This window comes from Sphaeramia orbicularis, chromosome 7 (genome assembly GCF_902148855.1).
Source record: "Sphaeramia orbicularis chromosome 7, fSphaOr1.1, whole genome shotgun sequence".
Lineage (NCBI taxonomy): Eukaryota > Metazoa > Chordata > Actinopteri > Kurtiformes > Apogonidae > Sphaeramia > Sphaeramia orbicularis.
In genome coordinates, this window is record NC_043963.1 from 47,224,146 (window position 1) to 47,248,126 (window position 23,981).

The window sequence follows — 23,981 nt, forward strand, 5'->3', positions numbered from 1 at the left end:
TCTATCCATCTTCACTATACATGACAAAGTTTGCTAAAAAGGGTTTCATTGTGGCTTCCTGAAAGTCATGTGACAAATTAAAGTTTCGCTATTGGTTCCATATGGTCTTCCCTTTTAACATATGGCATCATTCAAAAGGATGCATTGTGGAGATGTGACAAGCCAAAAAAGGTTTTTGCATGAGGGTAACACAGTACCATAAAGGGTTAATACATATTAAACCTTTATATCTAATATGGTCTGTATTTACTATAGTTACATTGTAACTGTATAACGACTACAGCGTCACTGGTGGATACAGATCTGGGAAATCTGACATTTCAGTCACTAGTTTTTCTCTTTCACACTATAGGCACTTTGAACATCGCAAAAAACAAACACTTCCACACTGTCCTTTGTCCTTTAAACACAGAAACATTTATATTGTTCAGTAGTAACAGTATTTTCATGAGATTCTTTTGACGTTTTGACTCTGTAATAAAATGGTTTTTGAAGCAGAATATCAAATGGATTATGATAAACACATTTAGTACTGTACTTCAAGTACTAGAATGCATTTTTACATAATGACTGACAGCACATAAAACACAACCCTGTATTTTGAACATCATGATTCCCAGTGCATTTGTCCTTGACACAGGACCCCAGTGCCAATGGCAAACAGGTGAAACTGCTTTATGAAGTAAAGTAAGGCCTGCTGGGTATTCTCACTACCTTATAAGTGTTCAGTCCTGGAGAATCAAATCCTGGTGACACCCCTTTCTTGTTGAAAACATAAAAGTTAAAGAGTTGTCTGTCCTGTGTCTCCAGGGAGACTGAGGCACTGTTGACCTTCATCTTGCAGGGGTACGGACTTTCAAACACAACCCTGAACACTCTGTCCTGGAGGTAATCCAGACGAATTGTTCGGTACTTAGACGGCACAGATGCGTTCACCTGTGGTCCAAACTGTTGCATGACCAGAACTCCAGCTGAATCCGCCTTAATCTCATAAAACGTCATATTCCTGTAGGTGAAAAAGCCCATATATGGGAATGGGTCAGGAGGCGGTCTCAGAATTTGTTGAGCTTCCCTGAAAGCACTCTCCACGGCAGGAATGAGGTATTTGTAGGCCTCTCTCACAAGGTCCAGGTCTGCTGGCCTCACTCCCGCCATGAGGATCACCAGTCCCAGCTTGAGCCTTGGCACGAGCGACAGAGTGGCAGCGTAGCCATCTAAGTCCCCATCCTTTCTCACAACATCGTAGCCAAATTGCTCATTAATCTCCCATGGCGTACCGGTGGAGTTGGCAAAATAGCTACTGTGGCAGCGGAACACCGGGGTCAGCATCGTGTTCAAGGTGTCCTGACGGAGAATTGACCCACCATACGCACCCAGAAGAGCCATCATGAGCTTGGCCATGTCAGCTGTGGTGGAATACATCTGACCCGCAGGTCGATACCAGCCGAGGTTGTAGAGCGGAGCTGGCTGACCGTTACTGTACACACCCACGGCCATCTGTCTTTTAATGGTTGGTGTTATGTTGAACCCAGTGTCTACCATGTGGAGCCGCTCCAGTATGTTCTCCGACACCCAGCTCTCAAAGTCTGTGCCTGTCACCTTCTGGGCCAAGATATTGGCCAGTAAGGAAAAGGCAACATTGCTGTAGTGACACCTGAGGAGAGAAAAACAGAGGTTAAAGTGACGGTGATGTGAGTCTCAGGACACAGGTTCTTTATAATGTACAGGGTGTCCCATAAGTCTCCATACATAGGAGACATAATACATTCCATACATACATGGTTCTAACATGTATTTCTTTATATTTCTTCTTTATAGTTCTTCAGCAGTGGAGGACACGCATTGAAATGTGTTCCCGACAAAATGGCAGTCATATAGAGCATATTATATAAATAAAAATGATTTATGTCAAGAAACGTTTATTTTTCCTATGTATGGAGACTTATGGGACACCCTGTACAAGTAAATCTAAAAGGTATGTTAATCCTGATTTTAAAGCTGACCATAAATCTTCTGTTCTTGGATTTGTCTGTATCTCCTCACAACTGCTAGTTTGTAAGACACCTGTGTCCTTCGAAACACGAACGTTTACGCTCAGTCAGCTTCTCGATTCTGCATATTGTAAGCTACTTTATCTCTAAAGATAGCACAAGGTACAGTTTGAACTTTTAGCCCATAGCAGAGCATGAGCTCTCAGTTCTGGAATTCAACAACAAAGAGTAACTCTTCAAACTTCCCAGAATGACTCCTAGGTCTTACATTCTGTCCTGTGTCCATCTGATATTCTTTCTTCTGCTTAGCGACAGGATCGTACGTCATATTTTATATTAACCAATCCCATCTAAGCTTAGCGCAGGCCTCTATAAGTTAGACTGATTTTCTGTATTAGGTAGAACTGACTCTTGAGAGAGGGCGAAGCTTCGTCTGTCAGTTTTCTCATTTGTGCACAAATAAACGGATCGCCTGATTGAAGCAAATCCATTCTCCATGAAGTCTTTGTCGTTTTCCAACCATCACAGCTAAAATCAATCAGGCAAATTTTATTTATATAGCATCAAATTATAAAGGTTATCTCATGACACTTTACATTCAGAGCTGGTCTAAGCCAGACCTTTAATCAGCAAATTCACGGACACTAGCAAAATCGTCCAAACACTTGGTGACAGTGGTGAAGAAAAACATCCTTTTAACAGCAGAAACCAGACACATGGAAGATGGAGGAGGGTCATCTGCCTTGACCAGTAGGGGATAAAAAGTGAGAGAATATGGATAAAAACCTTTGGACCCACTCCATCTTTCATATTTGTATCATCTGTATGTTTCAGGAACATTATGAAACTAGAAGCACTCGGAGAGCGCAGACCTCCGCCAAGGCTGATCAGTGGCCCCCCCCGTGGGCCCCCCCACGCCAAGGAGGTTATGTTTTTGCCAGGGTTTGTTTGTCTGTCTGTTTGTCTGTCCGTTAGTGTGCAACATAACTCAAAAAGTTATGGACAGATTTTGATGAAATTTTCAGGGTTTGTTGGAAATGGGCCCCTCCGTGGGCCCCCCCACCCCCGATCACCACCAAAATTTAATCATTTCTTCCTTATCCCATTTCCAACAAACCCTGAAAATTTCATCAAAATCTGTCCATAACTTTTTGAGTTATGTTGCACACTAACGGACAGACAAACAGACAAACAAACAAACAAACAAACAAACAAACAAACAAACAAACCCTGGCAAAAACATAACCTCCTTGGTGGAGGTAATGAAATCATGTTTTGGAGGTGAAAAAATATTATACATTAACCCATGAAGACCCAGTGCTACTTTAGTGTCAGTTCCCAAATGGATTTTTCTCTCTGTTTAACCTTTCTTAAGTGACTTATCACCATTTATCATAAAATTACCCTCAGTATTTTGCATTTTGCTGTATAAATCATGTATTTTCTTCTTCCTCTTTTAATTTCCCATATTTAATTTAGATGTTCATGGAAACTTAGTAAATTCAGGTTATTATATCAAAACAGAAACCTGAAGAAAAAGTTACTTTTTTCAGCAAATATACAATAGCTAAACATAAACCAAGCGTCTCCATCAACTTTCATTGATTAAACTCCATGGGTTTTACTGGTGAATCAATGTTGTAGAAGATGACGGTGTTTCCATGGTAACTACAGAGCCTCTGAACGTCCAAATGGGTCATATCTGATGACCATGAAAAGAAGAAAAACTGTATTTTACATCAATTATTTACATGTATTGATAGGATTAGTGGCTCAACATGGATTAGACAGTTTAGATCAGTAGATACTTGTGGTCACTGGTGGATGTTTGGGTCTTTATGAGTTAATATTTTCAGGTCTTCAGGCGTTCTAATAATTTTGTATATATAAAATTTTTACTTATACACAAACCTGTTCTTTCCATTTTGAATAATGACCGCCACACATTAGGCCACATTTTTTATTTACTGAAGATGCACAGTGTAATGTTAGGACTGTACAGGTGTGTGCAGGTGGCCTAATTTTATACAGTCGCTGAAAAAAATTATTAGACCACCCTTATTTTCTTCAATTTCTTGGTCATTTTAATGGCTGGTACAACTAAAGGTACATTTGTTTGGACAAATATAATGATAACAACAAAAATTGTTCATAAGAGTTCATTTCAGAGCTGATATCTATCCATTTTCCATGTTTTCTTGATGATATCCAAAATCACTTCAGTTCTTACATCAATATCTATGGCATTGTACTGACAAAAACAGTGCTTTAAGGCATTCCATGTTTTCTTTTCTGTCTGTTTTAGTCACATGATACACACAGGAGTTAGTACTTGATTGCATAACCATTGTTTTTGATGACTTTTGATGGTCTAATAACTTTTTCCACGTCTGTATGTATTTGTTAGATCTAACCTTTCAGAGCACAGATTTTGCTGAATATTGTTGATACTATTCAATGATCAAAAACACTGAATAGTTTGAAATGAGTAAACGAAGGTGATATGAATGTGTGAATCCATAGTTGCTCATGGATGTTCCTCTTAACTCCTCTTTTTCATGTTTCAACTGTTGAAAACGACCGTTATTTAAATATCCTGGCTCCATCTGTGTAAATACATGTGTGCATTAGTCTGTGCTTTTCTGAAAGCTTCATTTCTCAGGTGAATGGAGGGCTGTTTAGACCCGCTGCAGCAAATAGGTTTAGCACACATTAGCAGTGAGGTGGTTTCCCCTGGTGGGAGGTAAAAATACAGCACAGGAAGTGAACAGAGTCTTACTTGGTGCCTGGATCTGCCACAAGAACATCATCCTGGAGTAAATTAAGAGCCTCCTGTGTGTCTCCACTCCAAAGGAGATTAGTTGACCTTAATCTTCGGGGTAAACCTGTAATAATTACAACAGAAAAACCTTGTTGAGTAACACTGGGGAATACATCCATTTAGTTGTCTGTTTATGATGTCCTCAGGAACATTCATGTAACCACTACTCGTTAATGCGTGGACATTAGACATCATAAGCATTAATTAGTGAATGATATTTGAGTTGATTTCCTCATTTCAAGTTAAATAGATTTCATCAATTTCATCACTTGCAATTCATGTGGTGAAAAGATTAAATTAACAAGATAATTAACAGGTGAAACATCAAACCATCAATAAATTGTTAAAAACTGATTAATAAAACAATTATAAATAGATAAATTTAAATTGTGGTATTTATAAGTGGTGGATTTTGAACCTTAGTTTGAGAATTATAGTCACAGTCCTTCATAGTTTCTTTCTGTCTATAAACAAACCCCCATAATTACTTTTCATCATATGATATTCGAGTAGTCTAATTGGAGTCAATCGACCCCCTTTTTGAGCTTTAGAAAATCTACCCATGACAGGAGGTTTTGGCTGTTCATAGATGTTTTCATACATGTAGGGGTTAAGTATGTGCTTGGCAACTATAGTTATTGATTGCTTTAATGCGCAACAATGTATTATCATCTATTATTATATTTAGTCTTATATTTTGGACTGAGAATAGAGAGCTGCAGAGGGAATGTGTGTATTTTCAAATTGAAGCATTTTTTCCCCCTTATTTTGGCTCGGCAGCATAAACATTATGTTTTGGTAAAATTAAATTAGTAAATAAATAAAGTAACTGTATAAGGAGACAGAGGTTCCTACTGAAATATACGATTTAAAATATGTATGTGAATGAATCTAGTTTATTAATTCAGTTGTTTCTCTTTTAAATGTGACTTTTCCAGTCGATTATGATCTTTCACATAAGAGCTGTAAGTATGAGAATGTTTTAACCACTGAAGTGTTTTCCTCCATCCCCTCCTGTATTGGGTTTGTGTCGTGGTTTGAGTGTATGTCCTTAAACAGAGTGCAGGGTTACCATTCATGTCATTCTAACAGCGACAAGCTGATTAGCTCTATCTCTAGTCACATCTTAGTGCATCTTAATCTTATGTGCAGGTAGCTCATAGGTCATTAGCCACTGACCCCCGACCACTGACCCCTGACCACTGACCACTGCATGTGCAAGCATGTGATTGTAGAGTCAGTTATGTCACAAAAATTAACAATAGAATCATCATTTTCACAAAGTACCCTTTCAATGTCTTTACTCTAGTAAAAGTGGAAAAGTCCAGGTTCTGAGATCCTCAAAGTATTAAAGTCGGCCTTTGAAAAATACACCGCATTGTTGTATTTGCACACACATATATATATATATATATATATATATATATATATATATATACACAGGGTGGGGAAGCAAAATTTACAATGAACATTTAGTTGTTTTTTCTCAGCAGGCACTACGTCAATTGTTTTGAAACCAAACATATATTGATGTCATAATCATACCTAACACTATTATCCATACCTTTTCAGAAACTTTTGCCCATATGAGTAATCAGGAAAGCAAACGTCAAAGAGTGTGTGATTTGCTGAATGCACTCGTCACACCAAAGGAGATTTCAAAAATAGTTGGAGTGTCCATAAAGACTGTTTATAATGGAAAGAAGAGAATGACTATGAGCAAAACTATTACGAGAAAGTCTGGAAGATACTATTAAAGAAGAATGGGAGAAGTTGTCACCCCAATATTTGAGGAACACTTGCGCAAGTTTCAGGACGCGTGTTAACTGCATTAACTGTGACAATTAAGTTTATCATACTACTGCTGTTCTAATGTTTTATATAACTGTTCCTTTTGTTATTTGTGAAGCACATTAGAGAATTTAAGTTCATATATTTTAATCTCAGTTAAACAGACACTAGTGTTTTTTCTTTTTCTGTTCTTTTCTGTTCTGTTCATCTGCCTCTGTCCTTAGATTCAAATGAACGTTGATCATCATCCTACCTGACAGCTGACTGGCCATCCGACGTAAGGTGAGTGCAGGTAAGCGGCTTCTGAAACTCCCGTTTGTGAGTGGCATTCCACTCTTTCCCAGAGGGTTCTTGATGGTGAAGTTTTCCACATACTTGTCCAGAGGGTCATCCAGGGAGTCTAATAGGTTGTCCTCGGAAAGTTTGTACAGCATCAGTGTTGGGAAGATCTTAGAGAGGCTTGCAATTCTGCAAACACATTGATTAAAATGAGAAATACGCATATAATATACATGTAATACACAGTTGGTCAGGTGATCATGTCACTTTCACAGGGATGAATTTCACAGTTAAAGTTCAAAATTGAATATTAATGCATTAAAGGCTGAATATTGTAGATTCACATGGGAATGTGTGATAGACAGCCATAATTTACTATTCCTGTTTAGATTCCATCAGATGTGACTCTGTTCTACTCTGTGGCTGACAGAAGCTTGGAAAAGTGGCTGCACTTTTTGACAGAGGCATGAAATGGCCTCCAAATGAGTGTCAGAATGCTTTGTAAAAACATAAATAAATAAATTGGTGAGGTATTTTAGAGAGAGGTTGAGTGTAAGTCTATAGGAGCCAGGCTGCATCTATTGGCCATCAGCAGTATTACACATTAACATACGTTTGTATTGGCTTCACTTTAAAGCTATAAGTTTGATGAGATCCTGAACTGACTGCATTTCCAAGCTCACAGTAGTTTCATCTGCAGGTCTACAGAGGCAGGAGAGAAACATTAAGGAATTCAGGAGCAAGTACAAGGAAGTGTGCAGAGAAAATGACAATGAACTGTTTTATGACTGCTATCATAGATTATTGGCAACTATTATTGTTAGTTTAGTGATGAGTCTGGTAATCTGAAGAAACAAAACACCATGCATTATAAAGCTAAGCACATCGGAATTTTCTACATTGAAACTCTGAGTGGATCAACTTTTAATTCCAACAACATACTTCTGTCAGTCATATTAATTTTTCAGTGTAAATATAACTTAACCAACATTTCATATACTGCTATAGCCCAATGCATTCCTGTTTCCTCCAATTTCTTGTTATTTTTGTTGTTGTTGATAGTTTAATTTTTTGAAGGTCTCTCAGTGCTACTAGTGTAGGGATGTTACTACTACAACTAAAAAAAAAATTACTTATACATGTACAATACATCCGTTTGCCTCATAGCATAATACACCACATGGACAAAAGTATTGGGACACATTGAATTCAGGTGTTTCTTTTCTGACAGGGATCTGGGATACAAACAATAATGACAAATGTCATAATATAGTTTTACATTGTGATAAATATCATATTGATAATTAATACTGATGTTTATATGTCAAATCATCATGAACAGGACATCTTACAGCTGTAGCCATGATGTGTCCCAATATTTTTGTCCATGTACTTTATAAACATCAGTATTTCTTTAAAGTTTAATGGGAAATTTTTCTTCCTCAATGAGATGTGAAGAAAGCAGAAGGTTAGTTGTGGTAGTAGTAGTAGTAGTCAGAGCATGAAAATATCTTAGAAATTTAGAGTTAGAGCAATTAAAATTATAGTCATGGATTAAAAAACAAAACAAAATCAATGTTGAGAGAAATTAACTAAAAACCATCTCCAAGGCATTTTAGAAACAAAGATGAAACCAAACTAACCAATGTAGTGATATTTATCCCAAAATAAAACTATATGATGACATTTGTTATTATTGTTTTGTATCCCAGACCCCTGTTAGAAAAACAAACACCTGAATTCAACGTGTCCCAATACTTTTGTCCATGTAGTGTATGACTGAGACAATGATGCTATGAGGATAACAATAAGTAGAATGAGTCATTTTAGGACTGATAACATTAATAATGTAAATGTAAATCTTTCAGCCCTGTTCCAGTGTAATCTGTGCTCCACAGATGGATATAAACTGGACATACCTGTACACTGTGTACTCATTGGGTGCAGAGGAGGAGGGGTCGCTTATGTTCCTCTTCCCAAAATTTCCATTCCACAGCACAGAGTCATTTAGAACTGCAATAGCTGATATGGCTGGTAGTTTAACACGGTGAACACTGGACCTTAAGAGCACATCAACCTGTTAAAAAAGAAACAAGCAAATGTTGAATATACACAGAACTTCTGCTAAATATGGGGAATTTAAAAAAAGATTCTACAGGAAAATAATCCTAGACGTTCACCTTTTCTAGTGCCATCCTCAGTGATGGGATGGGATGTTTCAGGGGCCCAGGCTCAGGGAAGTGGGGACACATCTCTTCCATTTCCTGGCCTTTTACAAGCAGTTCTGCAGAGAAGAACATGAGAAAGACGATGGTGGGGGGAAACAAAGTACAAACACTGTGGTTGTTTTCATGATGTTTTCAGGTATCTGTACTTGACTTCATTTACACAACTTTTACCGTCAACTTCCATTATTTTAACACAAATACCAGTACTTTCTACTCCTCACATTCAGAACAGGCTTGCTATAGAATAGAATAGAATAGAATAGAATAGAATAGAATAGAATAGAATAGAATAGAATAGAATCAGGAAAATTTATCCAAACCCTATTTGGGATTTTTGTTGAAACACCTTTTTTCCATCTCCCAAAGTAACTTTCTTGCTTTTATGACCATTCTTGTGAAAAGGTTAATTATCTTGAAATGGAAGTCCCCACAGTCTCCTTCCTTTACACACTGGCTTAGAGATGTCCTGCATTTCCTCTAACTGGAAAAAATTAAAATGACACTTCATGCCTCTGCTCATAAATCCACACAAATTTGTAATCCTTTGTTCAAACAAATTAACTTCCCCTTTGTTCCAGATGAACCTTGATGTTCATTTTTCCACCAGGTCCTCTTTTCTTTTTGGCAATTTACCCTGTGTAATGCATAATGCATCTTTATTTTAAATGTAAACCTTTTAAGCCCTTTGTGTGTTCATGGAGAAGGTTGGTTTCGCTGTTCTGTTTGTTTGCTTCTTTTGTATACATGTAAAAAAAAAAAAAGAAAAAAAAAGAAAAAAGAAAGAAATTGCGCAACAACTCATTTTCAATTGTTACATATGACACAATGTTTGTATTGCTCAATTTCTGCAAAACTCCAAATAAAGTTTGAAAAAATGAATAGAATAGAATAGAATAGAATAGAATAGAATAGAATAGAATAGAATAGAATAGAATAGAACAGACAATTGCATGTAATCCATATAATGAACTGTTCCATACACATCAAACACACATTCACACACTGTGCAGTGAAAAACAGAATGATTATTTTTTTGAGGGCTCTTGGCTGCTGCGTTTATGCGCCATCATCTTGTTTTAATATACAGTATATCAAAAGACTTATCTGTTATTTTTATTTTGCATCATTGCATGTCTTTATTACATCATTTAAACCTGAATAGAAATAAACACATGAAAGACAATCCCTTGGTATATCACACAAATGTAAATGCAAATCACATAAAAGATCAAATAAGATGTTAAAGAGCAAAATGAAACAAAAATCAAGTAGACGGCGAAAAATATGAAAAGGACACTGTGACGATTGGCCAAGTGGAGGAGGAAACACACCAGGAGGCTGGAATGATCTTCACTATAGTATAATTTCTTTACAGTGTTTTTCCAAGTAACAGAGCCATTAGAGCTGTGTTAGTGAAAAACAAACAAACAAACAAAAAAAAACCAAACAAGAAAAGAAAAGGACTCGGAGAGCGCAGACCTCCGCCAAGACAGATCTGCCTCCCGTGCATGTTTGTTTGTTTGTTAGCAAGATAACGCAAAAAGTTCTGGACGGATTTTCATGAAATTTTCAGGAAATGTTGATGCTGGCACAAGGAAGAAATGATTCAATTTTGGTGGTGATTGGGCCTAGGGGGGTGGGGGGGCAGGCCACCAAAATTTAATCATTTCTTCCTTGTGCCAGCATCAACATTTCCTGAAAATTTCATGAAAATCCGTCCAGAACTTTTTGAGTTATCTTGCTAACAAACAAACAAACAAACAAACACGCACGCACACATGCAAACACACAAAGCAAAGTGATCACAATATCTCCTGGCCGAGGTAAAAACAAAAAAAAAAGACACAATCAAAGACTGTGCACATTCACGTTCATTCATTCACAGCAGTTTGCAAAATGCATGTTTGAGAGTTCAACTGGACAGTTTTTTTCTTTTTGAGACTGATGAGGTGAGTAAGGAAATGTTTTCAACAACAAAACCAGTCCAGTTGAACTCTGAAAACCACCTAAGGATGTTTGTTATAGTAGTCATCTGGTTATACATGTTCGACCAAATAAAGTCTTTTTTTATTGTCATTTAATCGAAGTGCTTTTTGTAGGGATTTATTTTTTCCCACAGATTAAATTCCAGCATCATAATATTAGTCCTATAAATATTCTGTCGTCCATCAATCAGTTCTATAAATATGTCAGCCTATGTTCATTTTCCCACAAGTCCCTTTGAAGGAACTTGAGTCCTCTGTGTGTGACACAAGCAGACAGCAGGACTAATAATCTGCTTTAGCGGTCTGGCTAATCCCACTGCTACTATTTCCATCTTTGTTTAATCCTGTTGAAGCTCCTGTAAATGAGCATTTACAGCAAAGAGACTAAGAAGGATCCTCCGTTACTGCACTTCAGAAGAGTTTTCAGGTGTCGGTGCTTTACTTGTATTTATTTTTGTGATGACTTTTCCATTTTGGTCTCTATATTTTAAAACAAATATCTGCTCCTTATGTTTTCAAAACTTACCTGTTACTTTCTTTTTAATGCATTGGTGGGGAATTATTACATAAAAAAGATGAACCAAGGTGTAACAACATTCACATGTGTAATACTTTGAGTTCTGTTGATAGAACTGGAAAATGTTTTGCTCAGTGGACTGAAGTTCATATTGAGTTAGATTGGTTTAAATAATGAACACCTGCAGTTTTTTTCCCACATTTTTTACATTTGAATCACTACTTCTACTTCTACCACCGTCTTTCTTTACACAAGCATCTGTTAGACTTTCATCACCTCTTAGTTGTTCTAGGTTTTACCGTTCACTCTAGCTCATTCTGCACGTCTTCAGAGGTTTTTTTTTAGTTACCTGTCTCCATTTTCGGCATCCTGTACTGCCAAATGAAACAAATAGTCATGACCACCGAGAGCAGGAAGAAGACAACCAAGCCCACCACGGTCCAGCTCACCTTCATCTTGCTGAGTGATTATAAATGGTCACCTAGAACATTTAAGAAACAGTGTTAGTAAAAATGTTGAATGGACCTCAACATAAAGCATATCATTAGCCTTATGGCATATTTTTGGCTAAATTGCGATATCTGCATAAAAAGAAAGGTAAGTTACATAGATATCACAATTTGGCCAAAAAATTATGACAATCATGCTATGAGGCTAACGATATGTTCACATGATACCATTTCTATGGTCTGTTTCTATTGACATGCAAAATAGTAGTTTTGCTAGAAAAACAAATGAAAATTCCAATGCTTCTCTTACCAAAACAAACCTGGGATTCTCTTCACCTTTGCGTCATCCTTGATTTTCTGAACCACCAAATCCACAAGACAGGTGTAATGTCCTGAAGGTCCCCAGACAGATGCCAGCAGGACTACATGTGTTCAGGTCTGCTGCCCCTGACCACAGACCACTACCTACATGCACTTAATCATGGCTGTGATCCCTTGGTCCAGATGAAGGGCTGATTCCATTCCCACTCCGCAGTGACATCATAATCTGCAGGGAGATTCAGCCACGGGTCCAAAAGCAAAGAAGGCTGTCCAATGGAAACCTGCTAAACACTCATCCTCAGCAATCAAATCATCTCACAACCATCAGGGGTTAATTCCATGCATGCACTTCTGCTGGATGCTCATCACCACTGTATCATCTGACTGATAGTATGATTAATAACTGTGTTCTGGGGATCATCATTTTATTGATAGCAGCCACAAGCTCTTTAACTGATTTTTTGCCCAGTTTCAACAGTTTCAACAATAAATATCAAACAGACTATTTAAACATGTATGTGGAACTCAGAACATAATACAATCTTCCTCATAAAATGTATGTTCGTCAATTGAAATTTTTAAAAAATTATTTATATATTTTAATTTTATTTTTTGTTTTTATTTTTAATTTTTTTTAACTTTTTTTTTTTTCAAAAATATTTTAATTTTCTTAAATTGTTTGAAATTTTTTTAAAGATTTTTTTTTTATTCTGTAAAATGTTATTTATTTATTTACTTTTTTTTTTGCCAATTGAAAATTAACCCTTTCATGCATAATGTTCACTACAGTGGACAGTTATTCTACAGCTGTTCTCTTGTATATTCATGGGTTTTGTTATTTTAGTTCCACATCAGCCAACACAGTGGACGCTTATGCATCATCCCCTACACTGTAATTCATACAATTACTGTAACTTTGCTGTTCTTGACAAACCTGATCTGCAGTAACATTGTTTCAGAGTAAATCAATTATTTGTTAGAAAAAAAAAGTTTTTTTTTTTTGCATATTATCTCCATGAAAAGAGTAATTACATTACATTACATCACATTACAATATGTTAAAATGTGAGAAAACATCAGATTTTATTTCATTATTTTAATATAAATTTCTGATATTGGGTTTTAAACACGTTTCTTTACTTCAAAAATTAAATGCATGGACATTTTTGTAACTCCATGAAAAAAAACCCAACTTGATCACATTGTTTTTTTCATGCCTATGGAGGAATAAAAACACTCAAGAAAAAAATCTTATCTAAGGTTCTCATAATTAATGCATGAAAGGGTTAAATTGCATAGCTTGACATTCTAAAACCACTCTGTAAATGAGAATTGAGCAAATTCATATGGCAGCATTTTTCTCTGATGTCACGTTCAGAGTGCAAAGCAAATTAAAACGAAATAATGCTTGTTTTCAGGTTTTCTAAACTCAAGGTATTGACAAACTCAAAAAAAAAAAATTTTCTCAAGTTTTCTCTGATTCTGGTTTGATAACCCCCAAATGTAATTTCAGCATGATGATTAAAGTACATGATCACTAAACTAAATATCTGATTTTCACTGAAAAAACACAAAATAGAGAGAACAATATTATGATAAATGGTGATAAATCACTTAAAAAAGTTAAATAGAGAGAAAAATTTATTTAAGACCTACCTCAAAAGTAGCACTGGGTCTTTATGGGCTAAACGCTACATCTTTAATCAGTGACTAAAAGTTTATTTTTCAAACTAAAAGAACAGCTGCTGACTGTTTCTAACCATTAGACAACTATTTTTTTAAATAATTTCATTGCTGTTATTATATTTTGATAGTGTTGCATTAAATATGACCTATTGTCCACCTTGTGTATTTTTTTTTTTACTTCCATTGTCTTTTCAGTTCATTCTGTATTTAGGCCTATACTACTACTACTACTAATACACTTCACTGTATTAAATGAATTGTTGCATCATGTAAAAGCCACCCATGGTGATCACATGTATCTAGGCCAAACTGATCAAAATAAGCAGATTTTGTTAATTTTGTCAGCCATCTGTGAGGCTGATGCTCAGTTGGACCTTGATGGTAGTGAAATCTCCCACTCAGAATTATAAGTGATGAGGGTTCAACAGGAGTGGGACGTCATGCCCACTCATTTTTCTAAGTAAGAAATAAGGCCTCACATGAAGTTGCTTATTCTTTTTTTTTTTTAGAAAATATTAACACTGCAAGAAACATTGATATCATTATCTCATGGCTTCTACTCAGCACATCATCTGCACAGAACCTTTTTTTTGTTTGGTTGTCCAATTATTTTAATTTGTATTTTGGTGCACAGTATTGTCAGCAGCAGTTTTCATCATCATGCCAGTCTGTTATATTTAAAGGAGAAGTCAGAGCAGTTGGTATATAATCTGAGTCATCAATGTTTTTTTTTTTTTTTTTTTTTTTTTTTTTTTATTGAAGACAATTGCTACAAAATGCAGTTGTGTTTTCTTTTCTCTTGACTTATTGTTTCTAGTATTTTTGTTTATTTTATTTTTATTTTTTACAAAATAAACCAGTAACAGTATTACAAATGTTTAAACCACACATCATTCACAGGTATACCATTAAATATACATTTATACAGAAAAACTACAAATAAAAAACAAAACCCTACTGAGATCACAGTGCTAAGGGCAGAGTAGACAAGTGTGTTCAGGCTCAGGATGTTTGGATGTGGGGAATTCTCTACAAACACATACCTGTGTTCCATGTGCTTTGGACCAAAAAAGGTCCAGGTAGTATACAAGTAAATGTCTCTGGGGCCATCCTGGGGTCAGGTATGAAGGAAAACTGTGCAGTAAAGGGAAAAGATACAGTGTAAAGCTGAAGTACTGGGTTCTGGGAGGTCAGTGTTTGTTCTGTGGCGTATAGGAGACAGGAAACAAGGGCACAAACTGATTAATAACACTAGAAACTGCAGCAGGGATATTTTTCTGTTCTAGGTGGTTGCCTTCACACCACTCTAAGTCTTTACTCTGTATTTTTCCTGGGCTTTTATTGCTATTTCTCATCAATTTTTACATTTTTTGAATGCCTTGAATTCCAAATTTTGATTTGCTGGTGCCCTGCAATGAACTGGCGACTTGTCCAGGGTGTACTCCGCCTTTGCCCCTATGTAGCTGGGGTAGGCTCCAAGCAACCCCCGTGACCCTAGTGAGGATAAAGCGGGTTCAGAAAATGAATGAATGAATGAATGATTTGCTGGTTTTGCTCTGTTCTCAGTTTTATAAGTGATGAATATCATTTTATCATTCATTCATTTTACATGTGCGTTAGGTACAGTTGTGGAAAAAACTATTAGACCACCCTTGTTTTCTTGAATTTCTTGTTCATTTTAATGCCTGGTACAACTAAAGGTACATTTGTTTGGACAAATATAATAATAAAAAAAAATAGCTCATAAGAGTTTAATTTCAGAGCTGATATCTATCCATTTTCCATGTTTTCTTGGTAATAACCAAAATCACTTCAGTTCTTACATCAATAGCTATGGCATTGCACTGACAAAAACAGTGCTTTTAGGCATTCCATGTTTTCTTTTCTGTCTGTTTTAGTCACATGATACACACAGGAGTTAGTATTTGATTACATATCCATTGTTTTTGATGACTTTTGATGGTCTAACAATTTTTTGCGCCACTGTACATTAAGTCAATAGGGCCATGTCCAATGCAATGCCTCTAAACAAAAGGACAAATTATTTGTATTTTGTTACTCTTACAACAAAGGTATTGTCTTTAGCATGTCCTGTTGTCCCATTCATGCAGACTGAAAATGATCTTGGTTATGAAGACACATAAGAAACGACAAACTTTTGGCTGAAATATTGATTGTGCCTGCTGTTTGCTGTAGATTTGCTGTTATACCTTGGGCTGACTAAAATCTTTTGACTATGAGGGAGAGGAGAATTAACTTAACTCTCTTCAACCACGAAGTATGTGTTTGAGTAAATAAGACATCATATGCTAATCAGGTTTACGGGTGCTGGTGCGACATGGTTGGGAAGATAAGGGATTAAGATTTCCAGTTGGCCTAAAGCAGGGGTGTCAAACACGCAGCCCATGGTCCAAAACCAACAAGCCAAAGGTTTCAATCTGGCCCACGGGATGAACATGCAAAATGCAAAATATTACACTGAAGATATTAACAGTCAAGGGTGTTTTAGTTCAGGGGTCATATACAGACCAATGTGATTTCAAGATAAATAATAGCATAATAACCTATAAATAACCTATAATAACCCACACAATAACGACGACTACACATTTTCTTTGTGGTTTAATGGAAAAAAAAATAACATTACACTATGAAAATATTTTAATTTACAAACTATCCTTTAGCAATAAAATGTGAATAACCTGAACAAATATGAACAACCTGAAATATCTAAAGAAAATGAAGTGTGTTTTTATATTATGAGTCATATTATGTGTAATCCACATGTACAAATGATAAATTGAGGCATAATCTTGTTAAAATGTACATATTTTTCTTCAGGTTATTCTCATGTTTTTGTGAAAGGATACTTATCTCTGCTATGTTTTTGTCGGCATTGGTTTGTCTGTCTGTCTGTCTGTGTGCAAGATAACTCAAAAAATTATGGATGGATTTGGATGAAAATTTCAGGAAATGTTGATCCTGGCACAAGGAACAAATGATTAAAATTTGGTAGTGATCGGGGGTGGGGGGGCCACTGATCTGCCTTGGCGGAGGTCTGCACTCTTCGAGTGCTTCTAGTTTGTAAATGTAAATATTTTCAGAATTTAATATTTTTTATTGCATTAAAACAAAAAGAAAAACTTGGAGTTGTCATTATTTATAGGCTATTATGTTATTATTTTACTGGTTTGGCCCACTAGAGATCAAATTAGGCTGGATGCGGCCCCTAAAAGAAAATGAGTTTGACACCCCCGGTCTAGAGTTAGTATCAGAGAGAACGCCGCTGCCAGAACCCAGAACAGTTCAGGTGTATGTGTGTATCTGAGAAACTGCTAACAGCGGAGATCAGCATATGAACACATGCAAACAACTGCATAAAAAATATTAAAAAAGTGTTTGTTAAGATGTACATATTCAAGTGAGGTCACACTGGGAGCATCATGTCTCTGGTCCCCTTTACACCTGGGAACCTCTAATGTGATCTGTATCTGGATACGTTTTCCAGATCAGTTAAACCATAGTATAAACATTCTATCATATATTAACATTATAAACACAGTAATCGGTTCATCATTGGATCTGCTTGACTATATTTGAGGGGTATGGTATTCAGACTTATGGGAGGTGTACCACATATCCTCTCTAACCTCTGGCCCATGAATATCTCTGAGCACTTATAGGAACATTCACCTCCCTGGAGACTCACAAATGTCCGATGCTTAACAGCTTAATGTGGAGACAGCGTTGTCCAAACCAAACTGGACAGCAGCTACAGAAACACATGCATTTACAAAAACACTTCAAAACAAATGTTGGAGCAGATTGTCAGCAGACTTGTCTGCAACACCCAGATGAAGCAGAGCAAGGGTGTCAAACCCATTTTAGATCAGGGGCCACATTCAGCCCAATATGTTCTGAAGTGGACTGGACCAGTAAAAAAAGAACAGTGTTTACGGAATAAACAAGTGGTGCCAGGCACAACAAACCCCGCCCCTCGCACGTATTGTAGCTTATTTTGGCATCGATCCAGCTGATGTCATCATGTCTATGCATGTGCTGATGTCAGCATATCAACTGCCTCTATATATGTGCCAAGTTTGAAGTAAATTGAAACAAAATTGATGTTTTTGTAGACATTTGAAATTTCATCCATTGTAAGTTAATGGGAAAAAAAAAGATTTTGAAAATTTATGAAAAATTTGAACTTTGACCTACTTTTTCCAAAAATGTAACCACATCTGCTCTGCAATCTATAAACCCAGTTTGGTATGAATTCAACCAATAGTTTTACTGCTACAGACATTTTCAATTTCATCCATTAGAAGTAAATGGGGAAAAAAAAAAGATTTTAAAATTCATAAAAAATTTGAACTTTGACGTACTTTTCCCAAAATGTAATCAGTTCTGTTCTAAGTCACTAGCAATCTATAAACTCAATTTGTTATGAATTCAACCAATATTTTTTCTGCTAGAGTGTTAACAAACAAAGAAACAAAGAAACAAACTGAACCAAAAACAGCTCCCCTTGCCTCCCCTCCAGGGGGGGAGTAAAAATTACATGATGAAAATGTTTACATTACAAAGTTTCCTCAAAAATCTGAATAACAGGATCAACCTGAAATGTCTTAAGAAAAATAAGTGCAATTTTAACACTATTATGCTTCAGTTTATCATCTACACATGTACATTACAACTTACAGATCACAGTGGATCTACAAATACACAAAACATTTAATAACAGACAGAATATTGTTAAAATTGCACTTATTTTTCTTAAGACATTTCAGGTTCATATTTGTTCAGGTTTTTCACATTTTTGGTAAAAGAATAGTTTGTAAATATAAATATTTTCATATAATTTTACCATTTCACACTATAACAAAGAGAAAAATTTGCACTTGTCATTATTTATAGATTGTTATTATTTTACTGGTTTTACCCACTTTAGATCATATTCATCTGCATGTGGCTCCTGAACTAAAGTGCTTTTGACATCCTTGACTGTTAATATCTACAGTGTAATTTTTGCATTTGACAAATTCATCCCACGAGCCGGACTGGACCCTCTGATGAGCCAGTTTTGGCACCTGTGAAGTAGAACATCTAAAGGTGCCTTATCATGAAGTAAAACGTTTAGAAGTGACTCATCCTGACATAAATCATCTATCATTGACTCCTAAAGTAAACCATCATCATCATAAAGTCAAACATCTAATGCTGGCTCATCATAAAGTAAAATGCTCAAGGGTGACTTATCATAATGCTAAAAGTAATAGAGATCAAGAGTACCTTGTCCCTGTTTTGAGGCGTTGGATCAGATACTATCTGACTGCGCAACATTAAACACTGGACTGGAACCAGACACCGACAGAAATGAATGAAGGTGAATAATCCTATTAATGCTAATGCTAAAATGACATTTTATTACAATATGTAACATCATGTAATTATTTACCTCAGCTTTAAATGACGCATTCATGTTTTGCTCTAGAGGAAAGTGATGGAATCAGTGACAAAGGCAAGACTGGATTGTTTATAACCTGGATAACGTGTCAGGATACAGGTCATATTTTCAGTACCTGGTGTAAATAGCGTCTCTGTGTCAGACACACACTCGAGACAGGCAGTGATCATTTAAGAAACTGCATTCAGCGTTAATTTGCACGGTCATTTCAGAAGACAGATACAAACACTAAGTGGAAGTGTGTCATTTCAAAGCATTGCACAGGATTTGTTTTTTAATATTCATGAAGTGAAATATATTGTGATGTTAACTTAAAGATTTATGATAGACATTCACCCAAAATAAAATTAAATAAAAAAGAATTACATATGACAACTGTCAATGAGAACTTCATTAAGAATCTGACTTAAGTTTAATTTTTTTCAGGATTTTCTTTCTCCCCCATTTTCATTTCTCTGACAAAATAAGGAACGTAGTGTGCAAATTTGTCTATTTTGTGTCTCATTTATAGAAAAGATTATTTTACAGGACAACTTTCAAAAATAACATTGATTCAACTCCTGTACAACAGTGTCAAATAATTAAAAATGAATTTAATAACTGAAAAATATGGGAACATAAGAATGTATTTACAGTATACAGAGGTTTCCAATTTTCTATTGCGTGTATGCATCTGCTTTTATTCCATCCAGCCTTCATTTATTATCTAATTTTCCCTCAGTTTCACTTTGCAAAGCATTACATTAATATTAAACCTGAAAACTGAAAATGGATGCTTTGGACACAAACTATGTTGAGAAAAAAAAAAAAAAAAGTTGAAGTTTGATCAACTGACCAACAAGGTATCAGGACAGGTCCCACTGTGTGCAGTAACAATAACTGGATTTGGATAATAACAGACAGTACAACCACACTGTATTTAAATCTGAAGCAATGATGTGAAAAGATTGTTTTGCCCTGAAAAAGCCATCAGAAATGTTACAGAAAAGCACACAAAAATCGCACAGACTGAGCTGAGCCGTAAGCACTGACTAAACCCAGCAGGTTAACACAAACTATACAATATATACAGTATGTGTCTTTGTGCATCGGTTAAACGTAGGATCATTGTCACACATAGTATGACAGCACAGTGTAAACTGGTATTGAAAACTGTGAGAAGGAAGATGTGAAAAAAGCTTTAAACTCAGACCCATGGAAGCACCTTCTGCAAAATAGTTGGAGAAACGTTTGAAAAGCATCGAGATGAAGCAGCTTCAGGAAGACACACACTAACAGTTAACAATGTGTTAAGTGTTCTGTGTGTTATTCTTACAATGAGATCATGTGAAATTCACCAACCATATAAAATATGTAGCACAAACATGTACCAAGAAATATTGTACAAGTAAAGCTCAGTGCATATCATTAACCCCCCACTAATGACCCGTGGGCCTGTTCAGACCCCCATGGGCAGACCAGTTCCAGGGGTTTAACCTTCTGAATGTGTGAGATGAACTAAATGCATACTCAAACGTCCCCCTGCATTTACAGCAACAGTTTGTTCTTGTTATTGTGTCTCAAATCAGTGATTTGAGTGAAGAAGGGAAGGACCCAGGCCATGACCACACCAATATGTTTTTGTTTACATATTCATTTTGGCTACATGAAATGGAAATTGGAAACTGCAGACCCTTTTTTGTTTTTGTGTTGTGAAGCCATTAGACAAAAAAGTGACACACCTACACCCTCACTTCCTGATTGGCTCTTCTCCTTAATTACACATCCTTCGCTGATTCATTGACCCATTCCACAAGAACAGAACAGCATCATTGACTGTTAACTGTGCATTAAATTTGTACTTTCTATTCTTGTTACTAATAGCAGCTGTTGGGCCTTGTATCATGATACAACTGCCTACATTCACAGCAGGAAAGCAGTTACCTGTTTAGAAATATTACAACAATGCCCTTATCCAATGGCATCATCAGCTTCCTGTGATATGCATTTCATGTGTATTATTTTTTAAACTTTGCTGAAACACTTGTGGACAGATTTTATTTTTAGTTTTTTTTTTTTTTTTAAATCCATTTTAAAATAAAAACACATTAGTGTGGACGTAGCTCAAGTGCCCTCTGATTCTGAAAGAACAATCGCTTCCATCAAACAAACACTTATCTGGAAGGTGCAGGAATGTGATGAAATCAGAGGTGGTACGCCTCAAAGGAAGTAAGGAACTTCTGACCATTTACAAACAAGCGTGATGGCTGCCAGGGTTAGTGCAGACTCTTGTCATGTACAAGTACTAACAGTGCTTTGTGTTAGTACAATAGAAGGAAGAGGTAAAATATCATAAATGTCCTGAAACCCAAAATTAGACTTAAGATAACTCACTACACATCATCAAAGGTGAAAATTCACTTTTCCATACTGGTAAGTATAAATTATTGTCATAACCGCATAGCATTATAAAAACACAGTTTTATCAAAATTCACATTTTTTTTTTTATAAACAAAAAGTCAGCAAAGTGTACCGTTTCTCAAAAAGTCATGTTCCCTTTAAAATCACTAGGTGTGGTTGTTGAGATGGCCTTAATAGTGCAACACCCAGCGTCTCACCTCAGCAGGTCCTAAAGGGAATGTGCAAAAGGACGTAATTTTGACATGGACAGATTATGACATAAGGGGCCCAGTGGTAGGACATGGACACTTTTGGTTTGGTTTAAGCTGTTCCCACAGGTTTCCACATACTTTCAAATCCCTCTGTAATTATGCATTTGTCCATCAGCCAATTCACAGACACCTCAGACCTTTGGCCTGTATTCTTCTGCTTGGTACACCTGTTCATGCATGAATTCATCAAAAACACTCCATGAATAGTTCCCTTATTAAACTTTGTGACATGTTCAAAGAAACTAAATTCAGTTTTGGGCAAACATGAAGAAGGTCTATTATAAAACCGGCCTTCTTCTAATCTTAGAACCCTGACTGCAATTATTAACCCATAAAGACCCAGTGCTATTTTTATGGCAGAAAATGATTTTTCTCTACATTTAACCTATACTTAAGTGGTTTATCATCATTTATTATAATATCATTCTCTATATTTTGCATTTTTCCTGTGAAAATCAGGTATTTTCCTATATTTAATTTACAGATCATGTGGATGTTCATAAAAAGGTCAGATTAAAGTTGATGGTTATTATATTAGAAACAGTGAAAACTGAAGAAAAAGTAACTTTTTCGGCAAATATATCATTAACTGAAAGTAAAAACAAGTGTCTCCAACCACTGTCATTTATTAAACTCCATGGGTTTTACTGGTGAATAAATGTTGTAGAAGATGACGGTGTTTCCATGGTAACTACAGAACCTCTGAACGTCCAAATGGGTCATATCTGATGACCATGAAAAGACGACAAACTATATTCTACACCAATTATTTACATGTATTGATAGGATTAGTGGAGCAACAGATATTAAACATTTTACATCACTAGATGAATATAATTTCCAGTGGCAGTTTGGGTCTTTATGGGTTAAATTTACTGTCAGGGGGAGAGCTGTTAACTTTCTTTCAAAATGTAATGGGAGCACCATCACACCCATAGTCTCCAATCACTGCTGACCATTCTATTAATTTTAGATGTTTACTCTACCAGACTGTATTTCTCTAATTAAATAACATGTTTTGTGTTTGTAAGTTTGAGAAGCTTTAAGGTAAGAGCTTTGTTGGATTAACAGTGACAGCATTGTTAAGCTGTGGTGAATTTTTTTGTAACTTTCTGACACAGCAAACAACACATTTTACAGTAGGATGTTTGGATGTATGAATATAAACAGGTTGTTTTTTTTGTTTTTTTTTTTACTTTTTCATGTGTAGGCTGTAAACACCTTTGAGAAGACTTGCCTGAAATTATGTGCTGCTTATGCCCAATTTACTCAATATATGCTATTAAAGCTACAAAAACAAAAAGATGCAAGAAAAAGATGTGTGGGGGAGGGGCCAGCAGCTAACAGGGGTCCGTGCACATGGTGACGCTACATGTCGTGGCCTAGTTTATCTGAATCATACCAAGGACATCTAAACATGTGAAGCGCTCTTGTAGGGGTACTTAGCCAAAACCTATCAAACAAACATGTTCACTGACAAACAATTTGGTTTGTAATACAAAATATGATACAAAATATGGGAGATATGAAAGATATGAGATCGCTCATACATGATACATCAGAGACAAATACAGCAAACAAATATAAAAAAGACAAAAAAAAACAAACATATCCTTTGGCAGTCTTTCCACAGTGTTTGTGCTGATCACAAATTATTCTAAGTAATAAAATCAGATGGCATACAATGTTAATGTGATTTCTGCTTATATTTAATTCACAGTGTGTTATCTGGATTATCCTGTTACTATCCAACTGTATTTGTTCTATGCATGTGTCAAAATACTACCTCCTATC

At 36.0% G+C, this 23,981-nt stretch overlaps 1 protein-coding gene across 1 annotated transcript; it reads right to left on the minus strand.

Moving 5' to 3' along the window:
* Positions 1-394: 394 nt before the first annotated feature.
* Positions 395-12,599, minus strand: LOC115422922 (putative beta-lactamase-like 1). Its single transcript, XM_030139551.1, has 7 exons — positions 12,372-12,599; positions 11,962-12,093; positions 9,063-9,166; positions 8,802-8,959; positions 6,857-7,071; positions 4,771-4,876; positions 395-1,654 (listed from the first exon to the last, which is right to left on the minus strand). Exons 2-7 carry the CDS (start codon positions 12,065-12,067, stop codon positions 676-678), a joined length of 1,668 nt encoding a protein of 555 aa, XP_029995411.1. The 5' UTR covers positions 12,068-12,093; positions 12,372-12,599; the 3' UTR covers positions 395-675.
* Between the last annotated feature and the right edge of the window lie 11,382 nt (positions 12,600-23,981).